We start from the raw sequence: 11894 nt of genomic DNA, 5'->3' as shown, positions 1-11894 counted from the left end.
GTCATCGGAGATGTTGTCTTCGATTGCATTGGCTCTCCCTCTCTACTTATCTCTTCTTGCCAATTAAATATCAAGCATCGGCGAAACCAATTTCTTCTGAAGAAAACGAAATCATATTCGTTGGAGTGTCTCAGATGAAGATGACATGGTCGTTTAAGACCTCCGACAGTTGTCTTCATCTAAAAAAATGAAATCGTCTTTGTCTAAGAAGAAAATACTCTAACAAAAATGATTTTATCTTTATTGAAAGAAATCAATTTTGTCAATGCTTGGAATTTGATTGGCAGGGAGAGATAATCTAGAAGGGAGAGCCAACAAAGTCGGAGACGACGAAGTTTGCAGTCTCTAATGATGATTTGCAAACCCTAGGGGGAAATACTAATTTTTCAAACTTTAGGTGAGGGAAAATTATGAGATTTTCAAATTGAGGGGGGTAAAGGTAATAAAACTTTAGTTTTTAAAATTTTTTTTGTTAAATAATAATTTTTCTCTTAACCCTTACTTACTTAGATTTTAAACAGATATGTGAGACTTTGAGTTTTTCAGACTTTGCAGATGTGACTTTAAGAACACACCTAAATTTGGGTGGGAAATAGTCCTTTGGCCTTCTTTTGATACAATAAAAATATATTAAGTTCCCTGTTTTATCATAAATACTCTCGCCAAATTTCTCCCGAAGTCTCTCAAGCTTGATCGACTCTTGGCGTTGAGGTATGTAGATTACAAGTGTTTGCATAAACTTTTATCTTTTCTAATCGATTTGTTGCTTTATATTCACATTTAGAGAAGCTAATAATCCACTTTAGTAGAGTAGATAATGTGAATTAAATGAATAATGGATTTTGTACCAATACAATTGTATTAATCGGTATCTTCCCAATCACTATCATCCTTTCCAGACGACTAAAACCATGCCTTTCTGGAGCCCTTTCTGTCTGCTTTCATTACAGTGCTGTTATATGCTGGAAAAAATTTAGAGTTTTATTTTGTATCAAGTATATTCTTTTAATTCTAATTTCATGCCCATCTGAGGGTGAACCAAGTAATATATTTATAAATTTTTTTGTCCAAATTTTTTTATAATTAAAGGTAGATATAAATAACTTATCTTTGAGGAGAGGTCTAAATAATTTTTCATCCATTTTTTCTAATTCAAGGATGGCCGGACCTTCCCTCAGAAAGACACAGCTACGCCCGTAGAAATACAGGGGGTGTTATTTCTTAATGTAGAATAAGTCCACACGGTTTAAATTCTTAATTGAAGTCGAATTACGTTATTAATACAAAAATGTAACATTTTTCTCTTGTTCAATCTTACACTACTCTCAGACTTTCTTTTCGATTTATCAGAATCTTAAGTAAAATTTTGTTGGGTGCGTTTCAGAAATCAGTGGAGAGTCTGTCGTATGTAAAATATTTTCTTATTTGCTGCATGCCTATGCAAATTAGGTTTATATATATTGTTATTATTAATATTTTTTGTTGGGTACATTAGCATAGTCTAAGCCAAATTAATAATTTTGGATTTGCCTGCCAACTTCCTCTTCCCATCTTCTCATAGATTTCCTTTGTAGTTAAACTTGGGTTTAGAATTTTCTGTTTAGATAGATATAGAATTGAATCACTAAAAAACCTATGATTTATCATTTAATTAAATTTTATAAGCTTTTGCAGTGTCATAAATTTCTTGTGTGACAGTTCTCAACCTGGTCGAAATTCATGGAGCGACGCAAGCTGCTTGATTCACTGCGCACGTTAGTGAAGCGACTGAACGAGCTGTCCCCGAAGTTGAATCTCCTCGAAGCTTCTGTTCTAAACTGCCCAGGTTTACCAATGCATCAATGGCAGGGCAAATTGAGGATTTTTATCAGAGCTATCGACGAAAATATTAACGAGAAAAAGCCCCAGTCTGACAGGGATGTGTTGGTGGCCGATGTCAAAGTGTTGGCTGCTGATGTGGAGGAGATACTGAATGAGATTGCTGGAACTCAGACGTTCGAAGAACCTTCGAAAAACTGCTTTCCTTTTTCCACATCTAGGAAAAGAAAAGCTGTTCTTACAGTTAATGACGATCTGAGAACCAAAATATTCCGCACAAGCAGCCAAATGGCCACACTCAATGACAGGAGATGTGAAATTGGACTGCTAGTGCGATCCACGGGATGGGCGTATTCTGGCCCTCGGAACAACAATGATAGTCTGCATATTGAGGGGAGTCCGTTTTGCACTAGGTTCTTAAAAAAAAAAGTAAGAGCTCCGAATGAACAACCTCCAACTCCGGAGCAAGAACAACCTCCTCCAGCACAAGAACATGAAGCTCAAGTCGAGATTCCTCCAGTGCAAGCTTGTAATGATCGGGAACCTAGTTCCAGACCAGAAAAGAGGCGAAGATTGGATGAGGATTCAGAGGGTACTATTCAAGGCCAGGTCTCCAACAACACAAGCTTTATGAGTGAGCCTTTGTCTGGGACCAGACGGATCAAAACTGACAGTAACCCGAAAATACTCGATTCAGAGGATGATATTGAGATCTCCTGAATTATAATACTATCTCTTATGGGAGATCCAGAGTGCTTGAAAGGAGAGACAATTGGTGGAGGGAACATCAACTTCAACTGGAGCAAGGAAATTTGTGTTTTCTAATGTCTGCAGTTTTTTTTCTTTTAAATGTTTTTAATAAATGTTAATCAAGTGTTGTGTTTCCTTTTTCATTTCCATGCGCTTTTGATGGAATAAATGTAAAAGACTTTGGTCTTCTTTTTCATCAATTCTTATCAACTTTTGAACAACTGCTTCTCTTTATTTATGTTAATTATGAATGGTTTATGTCATATCATAAAAATGTTTGTGGAAAAGCAGGGGACCCTTTGCAGAAAATTTCATGATACACTGCAATCTTGATGAACATATCCGGTTCTACTTTACAGTTTCATAAGATAACTGGGGTTTGCATATGGACAATTACCCGTATTTTTGGTGGTTACATAGCATAAGCAAGCTAAATTAATAATTTTGGATTTGCCTGCCAACTTCCTCTTCCGATCTTCTCATAGATTTCCTCTGCAGTTAAACTTGAGTTTAGAATTTGCTGTTTAGATAGATAGAATTGAATTATTACAGTGTTAGAAAAAAATCCAGTGATTAATTATTTAATTAAATTTTATAAGCTTTTGCAGTGTCCCATCCATGGATGCTGACTCCCTTAGCACGTTGATACCTACATTAACAATGAGACAGGACAAGGAGTCCCCTGAGATGAAGAAGCTTGCAGTTATTGGTAAAAGTGGCATATATCAAAACTTTCCAACGTTTTCTTTATTCAAGCACATTTTCTCTAACAATGTGGAGGTGATACTGGATGAGATTGCTAAAAGTCAGACTATCACGGTCAAGAAAAATTTAATGAAGTCTCTCATCCCTGCATGTTTAAGTGCTTCAAATACCATTACTGCTACAACATTTGTTAATAGTCTCAATTCCAGTGTAATAATGACAAGTAGGTGATTAAAAAAACTCAATACGAAAAGAACTATACTGGAATTATCATCAAAATCTGTGATACCGTGTTCAGCAATCCCATTGGACCCTATTCATCCAATTGACAGCGATTGCACTGGAAACTCTCAATATAACATTTGTTGTATTTTCTGAGTTTTTGGCCATATATAATGTGTGCGTAGGTGTTTAACTTAAATCTTTTTACTAATATATAAGACCCCGTTATACTTTTTCATTTCTATGCACTCTGTGCTTGAGGGTTTTTTGATTTAAATTTTTTTTATCAAACACTGTATTTTCCTCTCATTTTTAACCCCAAATTAGGTCTTTCGTCAACAAATTAGCATACTGAACCATTTTTAGTTGCAATTATGAATGTTGTCGATCAGCATATGATAAAATTCAGCCTAGACTGTTTAAGATAAGAAAATGAAAGAGCATGTTGCTACAAATTGATATAAATCTGAGAATTCTCTGCATATATTGTCTATGTAACACTCACATATATGTCTTAAAAGGTGAAATAGTATTTATTTATAAGTATATGATATAAACATGATTGAATGTGATTTCTGAGTCAAAGTTTAAGTTTTTGGTGACACATGGCTGTGTATGGAGAGGTCATGCCCATGAGTCATGTCATGTCAGCCGGAATTGAGGGGCTTTTGTGAATCAGTAGGAGAAGTCACAGAGATTAGATCAATGGGTTATATCAAAGTCTGTCTGTTGTGCTCTATGTTTAGTCGATCAAAATGTTTTTGACAGGCTCAGGTAATGAGGAGTAAAATTCAGGAGTGGCGAAGGGTTATGCTTTTCTGACCTTCAAAACTAAAGAGTTGGCTTCTAATGCCATTGAGGAGCTAAATACCTCTGAATTTTAACAGCCAGTTTCTTCTTTTGCGGGGGAAAAAGATAAAGTGCTCAACAGCTGAAGCGAAGCAAAAATTGTTCATTGGTATTTAGCAATGTTCCCAGAAATTGGGGTGAGGAGAATATGAGAAAGGTTGCGACAAAGATCGGGCCAGGAGTCATTTTTATTGAGTTGTTGAAGGCATGTCCATCTTAATCTTTAATATTGTGCCTCTGCTAATATTATAACGTAGTTTATTGCAGTTGTCTGTTATGCTGTTGTTTATTTATAATCTTTTGCTCTCTGCTCATAGTAGTGGTTTGTAATTTATTTCCTCACATGTATGTGCTATTGATTGAAGTTCTTTTACTTTACAGGACCTGCAAAATTTCTGTTGGAATTGCAAATTTGCTTTTGTTGAGTATTATAATCATGCATGTGCAGAATACTTAAGACTAAAAATGTCTAACCCCAAATTTAAGCTTGACGATAATGCTCCAACTGTGTGCTGGGTTGACCCTAGAAATGCATGTTGTTTTGCTGCTTCTAGACACATCCGTTGATGGTGCTGGGCCGAATTCGGCATGGCCTGCCATGCTAGCTCGCAGAATGGTTTGGCCCAGGGCACAGCCTAGGCTCTCTGGGCCATGCCTCCATGGGCCTTTGGCAAGCCAGCCCACTATATTATATATTTTTTCCCCAGAACATGCCGCGCGGGCAATGCCCCTGTGGCTGGTCCCTTGGACATGCCTAGCTGCTTCTCAGGTTCCAAATAATTCCATGGCATCTGTTTTTTATCTGTGGAATAATGAATTTAGTGGCAATACATCATTTGATCATTACTGGATTTTCTCACTATCCTCCCATTTTTGTTTTGTTGCAACATTGGAAACCTTGAGTTCACATAAAGCTCATGTTATTTGTCCTTCATTTCTCCTTTCTCCATATCTTAATCATTGCATTATTTGATTTTATCACTCAATACATAGGTATGTTTTTTTTCTTATTACAAGAGAGATGGCATTTACTTGCATGTTTAAAAAGAAAGGGCTATATAGTATACATGATTTACCTATAGATTTCATTGTATATGAATCTTGATCTTGTAACCCTTCTCCCCATGAAAACTCTTGTATGTAAAGCATTTTGGTTGTAATTTGTTTGCTTTAGTATGCCTTGAAAGGAGGTTTATCAGCTCGTGTAGACAAAAGTTGGGCTCTGTTTTATGGGATCATGATTTCAATGCTCTCTAGACTTTCTTTACTACTCATCCAACCTCTGTTTCTCATCTCACATTGACTTCCGCTGCAGTATTTAAAATAGTTATACTTGTTGCTTTTCTTTATTTTCAATCGCGAGGTCATATCTAGCATGATGATGTCATTTCCTATCACCCTTTCATATAATAGTTAAATCTGTAACTTGTGAGTTGCATGCCTAGTTAACATTTCTGCTTGTTAATTATTATTGTTTTCTTTTTCAAACTTTGCACTTTCTTAATTTCTAGCTTGCAAATTATAATGCCTTTTCCCTTGAGCTTGCCATTTTTATCTTTTTACGGTTCTTTTGCATATGTATGACTTGGCTAAAGTTGAACTTGGTGTAATTTTTAATGTAGGCAACAGCCTGGAATGCAACAACACGCACCGCCACTGCTGCCCTGAAATGGCAGGGGTGGGGCTTGGCAGTAGCTCCAATAGTGGAAGACGCAACCATGACAGTGGCCATGGACGTAACTGGTATAACCTCTATGAATTTTAAATGCATTACCATGTCATGCACCTAGAAACGGATGATATGAATGAAACACTCCTGCAATCAACTTTTAACTTTCATTTGGGCTTATCTCTATGCTTTGAATATGAGGAGCTGATGTGTTTATTACTCATGGTTTTTGAGCAGTTAAAGCTTAATGCTAAACCCAATCATATCCCTTGTTAGTTTCAATGCTTTAGAGTTTATCTAATTGGAAAGATCTGATCAATGGAATTATCTTGCTGCATATCAAATTCATTCCCAGATTCCATTTTCATCTTATTTAATCCTTATCACGAAAGCTATACCTTTTTTACTGCAGTAGACATCAGCCTTGTGTTTTAATGAGTAATGTTTTCATTCGTCCAGCAGATGTTGGGAACATGAAAAGCAGCAATCTGACATGTCAACTCAAATCTTGGCAGTTTGATCGTATCCCTAGTGAAGGGATTAAAGAAGATCACACAATGAGTTCTCATTGTGTATAGCTATAACCATCTTCAGTGGAACCTGAGATGCCCGAGTGACAACCCATTGCAGACCTGTAGAATAGAAAATTCAGACCTGTAGAACAGAGAATTCCAGCAGAAGAATGCTTCCTGATAGATTTCCAGAATACTTAAGATAGCATATGTCTCACAAGAAAAGTGTCAAAATAAGATCCACAACTTCCAGAATGTAAATCAAACCAATTGTAATTCAATACTTAATGTGAAGGGAAATAACAGCATCACAATGTATGGTTACAGAAATTAAATCAGTCAATGCAAGAACAATCCAATTTATTAAAGCAACAGAACAACAACAAATAGAAGGACACAGCAAGAAAACACTAAAGCAATTAAGTTAACAAACAACTCCTAAGAATTTAATCAACTCTGGAAAGTCTTCTTCACCCCGTCTCTTCTCTTCATACTTGTATTTATAGGCAGCCTTTCTCTTCCACTTTCCTCATGGCTGCCTAATTTCTTGCTCAATCTTCTGCACACGTTGGCCTCTCCCACTATCCCATTTCCTTCCAAATGACCAGGGACACTTCCAGCCACTTGTTGCACTTTCTCCACTTCCAGCATTTCATCTGAATTTTCCAGAACATCCTCATCAGTCTTGCATCTCGTGATTCTTCCAGCTGGATCATCTTGTGGGCTGCCCTTCTGGATTTTTGTTTTGGGCCTGCGAAAATAAACTCTGGACATGAGGCTTCCATCACAACCTGACACATCTCTCCTTTTATTTCGTCTATGAGGTTTTGGTTTGTGTCATTGCTCGACAGAGCTCTGATGGTTGGTGCACCCACAACGGCAACTTAACCTTTTTGGTTAGTCCGTTGACAAAGAGGCCTTGGTACTCTTGTTTCGACAAGTCCAGCACCATCCCGCAACCATCTCAAACTGTTGAATGGACTCCTCCATTGTCATTGTCGCTCAGAGAGCCGCTAATTCTCATTCGAATATTGGCCTATTCCCCTCCATACCGTTGCATCAGTTCAATTGAAGAACTCTTTAGGTCTATTTCTAGTGATCGAGTCCTTACCCATTGCAACCAATGCACGACTGCCCTTTCCATGGCGATGAAAGCGAGCTATACTTATTGTGTCAGCGAGGTATGATGCACCTTGATATATTGCTCTGCTCGGTATAAACACCCTACTGAATCCTGACCATCAAAGTTGGAAAGCTCAAGTCTTTTGTATGCAAGATGTTGGGAGTCGCCATAAATTTTGAACGAAGAAGTGAACTTACTGAGTGGTTGGTGGAATTGGCATGTTGTGTTTTGGGGGATTAAAATGATGTTAGGTGCTGGGCTGTGTGAAGGAGAATAGTAAGATGTGTTGTTAACATTGACGGGATAAAATTGCAAGGGAGTAGCTTGACAGGAAAAATTAAAGATGGTATTTTGGTGGTCGGTTTGTAGGTTGTTGCAATATGAGATTGCAGAATTTGTCACATGCTGTTGGTGGGGCTTATTTTGGGACTGGTAGTAATGTTGATTTTGGCGGTGATTGGAGTTAACTGTTTTCTGTTCAACCGGCGTGGTCTGTTTTCTCTTCAATCACAAACAACATATCTTTTATTGCTAAAATTCCGAAAATGTCTCTTCTAATTTTTTGAATGAAAATTCAGACAGCTTCTCCTCCAACTTTTGGAACTGCTCCTTCAACTCTTTGATTTCTTTTTCCACAGTTTCCGTTCTATTCTTCAATCACGAGGTTTTGATACCAATTGGGAAACTTTTTTATTAAAAGAAAATATTAGAATTATAATAGAAAGGATAAAATCTTTGAAGCTTAGGGAAAAAAAAAAAAAACCCTCTTATAACGAAACAATAACAGTATATTATTTATTTATTTATTTATAGGTATAAAAGTATTTATAAATAATTTAATTATCAACAGCCCTAAAACCCCAGATTGCGGAACTCTTTAAACCCCTAAAACCATTTCTGATAGGAGGAAAAACTGAAACCCAAATTCAAAAACACAAAGAACCTAATAATTGAGTTTAATTCTCACAAATTGAATTTCAATGCCAATAATTAATTTCTGTAACCTTAGAATCTTTATGTGAAATACATGACATTTGGCAAATAATATTAAGCAAATCTAAAAATTTCACTTGAAAGTAACAAAACGACTTACAGTTTCAGTTTCCTTCTCATTTTCCCAGACATAGTGAGCACCAGCTGAAGCAAAATTCTTCCATTAAGAGGAAAGAGAGACAGCTTTTATGCTTAAATGGTTGTGAAAACGCAACACGTGTAAAGTCAAATTGAAAGTATGAAAGAGCTCAGCTAATTAAATTGAAGAACCATTCATTGGATGCCGCATCAGCAAAAAGGCCGTTGATGGGGCCTGTCTTGCTTTACTTTCTACGGACATGGTGGAGTCCCCGTGGTTAATTTAGTGAAAGAAAAGGACACAGCTCAACGACTACAAATGAAAAATACTATTATTGTGAAAATGCATTTTGGTTTTAACTTTTACACTTAACTCCAAAACCCTACATTTATTTCATTTTCTTTTTACCTTTCAATATTACATTATCTATTTCTGCAGAGAAAGTATTAAAAGTAGCTTTCGATAATACTATATCAATTAAGAAAGGAAACAAAAATGGGTATAAATATAGGAAACTCAAATTTTTGCCGCTTTATGAGTTTGTCTATATATATTTATCATATTTTTTATATTGTAAATATTTTATGTCACAAAGTTTGAACACTTCTTAAAATACTTCTGCATTGATTAGAGTGTGAATCCGTAAAAGATATTACTCAATCACATAAAAATTACTGTATTTTTATCATATTATGTGAGTATCTTTTTTTAATCTACGTAAAAACATCAAAAATAAACTTAAATTTTAAATTATTAATTGTTAATGGTTGGATTTTTTTAATTAAATATACAGTTTAAAGAGTTTTTAGTGAAAAAATCAATAATTAATTCAAATTTTAAATTATATATTTTAAAAAAAACAGGCTGACGAGGTCACTAGGTTGGTGAGATTGCCATTAACCCATGGCAACCTCATCAACCAATTAATTACATGACTATATATCAATATTTATACTTATATTTATGACTCTTATATATATTAAAAAAAAAAAACACTCTCTAATAGAGAAAAAAAATGAAGCACCAAAATAACAAAAGAAACATTTAAATAACCAAATCAAATAATTCTTCCATAAATAGGAAATATCTACCTATATTTCCTAGTGAAACAATAACTGTATACAATATCTTGAAACAACACCATACAAGATGAAATGTGGTAAAGGAATTTAGGAAAAACCCTAAAAATAATATGAAACATCTTCAAGAAATGCCCTTTGTTCTACACCTAACAAGTGACTGTAAATCTCACCTAAAAAACTCAAAATCAATCCAGAAATTTCGTAAATTTTAACCAAATCAACAGCAAATAGGACATCGGATAAGTCCATTTTCATTACACTCACCACATCTCACCATTTTCTTCTGCTGTTCATCCATAATTTTGCAGCTTCCACTACACTCCATACACATCACAAATCTCACTCCACCACATCCATCACAACCGCCCATCGCCGTCGGTATTCCCTCAAACAAAATCCCCAATTTCCCTTCCTCCTCCATCTTCACCACCTCATCAACACCTCCAATCAACCTTCCTTTCACAAACACCACTGGAACTTTCACTTCTTTTGTCTCCATTAACGCTCTTAACTCCTCCTTAAACCCTGAATCCATCGATATGTCACGCTCGAGCATCTGTATTTGATGTGATTCGATGATGGACCTCACCTTGTTACATTCCTCAAATGTCTTTCTTATTCCTCTCAATGTGGTGGTGTAAATCACCACAGCATTTTCACAGCCCGGAGGACATTTCTTCTTGAAAGATTCAAGGATAGAATCCGAAGAAATCTTCGCCTTTCGAGTGCTAAATGTTGGTAAAATGACCCTTTTTACATGCTCTTTCTCTTCTGATAATTCTCTTTCATAACTTTCAACAAGCTCCGGATCAAACAGAGGACTATAACTCCCTTTTTTCTCTGACAGAAAATTATTCACTTTCAAGATCGACCTCGGGCTGAATTCTGATTTAATTGGTCCAGTGACCACTCCATTGATACGCACCTTATTCTCTTTACCTCCAAATTTCTTCACCTTTCTCGGCGAACCAAACTGGTTGAAGAACTTCAATGGACTTTTCCCTTCAGCATCCGCAAACCCACGAAGCAAAGCACGCGACTTTGGGCTCTTCTTTGAATTATTTGTGACGGGCATTTCTTCTTCAAGACCCTCCATGAGCTCCCATGCGTTGATGACTTCTGGCTCTCCGCGAGGCGGCGATGTCTGCGCATTCTTCTTCGTCTCCGCAACAATCTCTTTAATGGGTTCTTCTTCTTCGTGTTGTTGTTTTTGTTCCTTATCGAGATTGAGAACGCCGTACGTGCTGGAAGTTAGAGAGACGACATGGTTGACCACGTGCTCGCCGCCGCTGTTGAGGATGATGTCGCGGCGGAGTTCTTTCTTGACGAGTTTGGAAGAAACACAACCCATTGATTTGGTGGGTTTGGTGTGCGTGTTTCGTTCTCTTCTTACGTTGTTGTTTTTAAAGGAGGAAGAAGAAGGAGATTGGAAGCAAAGACAAGACAGCAAGGAGAGGGGGTTATGGTTTTTTTTTTTTTTTCCGGGCTTATTTGAATCCTAACCGTTATCCTGTCTGCAACGGGCCCCAACGGTCAAAAATTCGAATGTGATGGCCATTTTATTGGAAACCCCTCATTGGTTTTATGTTTTTGCCTCATAACTTTTGAACTATTGTCAGAAGCCCCAGATTTTTCTTATTTGCGGAATGCGCACAACCTTTTTATTTTATTTTAGGCCAAACGACTATTTCCCACCCAAAGTCTGATGTTTTCTCAAGTTTTTACCCTTTAACTATGAAAACATCAAACACCAAACACCCACCCATAGCCGATTAAATTTAACCAAACCCTAACGGTGATAAGGGTAAAATCATCATTTTCTCTATAATATTAAAAATAAACTAAAATAGAATCAAATTTTACCCCCTAAACTTTAAAAACTAAAATTTTCTTTCAGCATAAGTTTTAAAAAATGGCAGTTTCACCATAGGGTTTGGTTTTGAAATCTCCGACGACCTCTCCGGCTCTATTGCAGGGAGATGCCGTCGGCAACGGAGCCGGAGAAGTCGCCAGAGATTTCAAAACCAAACCCTAGGGTGAAACTGCCATTTTTTAAAACTTAGGCTGAGAAAAAATTTCAGTTTTTAAAATT

General features: G+C 36.5%; 2 protein-coding genes across 2 annotated transcripts; one reads left to right on the top strand and one right to left on the bottom strand.

The window, feature by feature from the left end:
* The first annotated feature begins 686 nt into the window (after positions 1 to 686).
* On the top strand, positions 687 to 2789 carry LOC123217551. Its single transcript, XM_044638636.1, has 2 exons — positions 687 to 711; positions 1699 to 2789. The coding sequence occupies exon 2, from the start codon at positions 1720 to 1722 to the stop codon at positions 2536 to 2538; it is 819 nt and encodes a 272-aa protein (XP_044494571.1). The 5' UTR covers positions 687 to 711; positions 1699 to 1719; the 3' UTR covers positions 2539 to 2789.
* Positions 2790 to 9763: 6974 nt separating this feature from the next.
* LOC123216468 (uncharacterized protein At3g28850) lies at positions 9764 to 11280 on the bottom strand. Its single transcript, XM_044636875.1, has one exon. The coding sequence runs from the start codon at positions 11151 to 11153 to the stop codon at positions 10020 to 10022; it is 1134 nt and encodes a 377-aa protein (XP_044492810.1). The 5' UTR covers positions 11154 to 11280; the 3' UTR covers positions 9764 to 10019.
* Between the last annotated feature and the right edge of the window lie 614 nt (positions 11281 to 11894).

This window comes from Mangifera indica, chromosome 1 (genome assembly GCF_011075055.1).
Source record: "Mangifera indica cultivar Alphonso chromosome 1, CATAS_Mindica_2.1, whole genome shotgun sequence".
Classification (NCBI taxonomy): domain Eukaryota; kingdom Viridiplantae; phylum Streptophyta; class Magnoliopsida; order Sapindales; family Anacardiaceae; genus Mangifera; species Mangifera indica.
The sequence above is the reverse complement of the archived record's forward strand: the minus strand, read 5'-3'. Positions and strand labels throughout refer to the sequence as shown.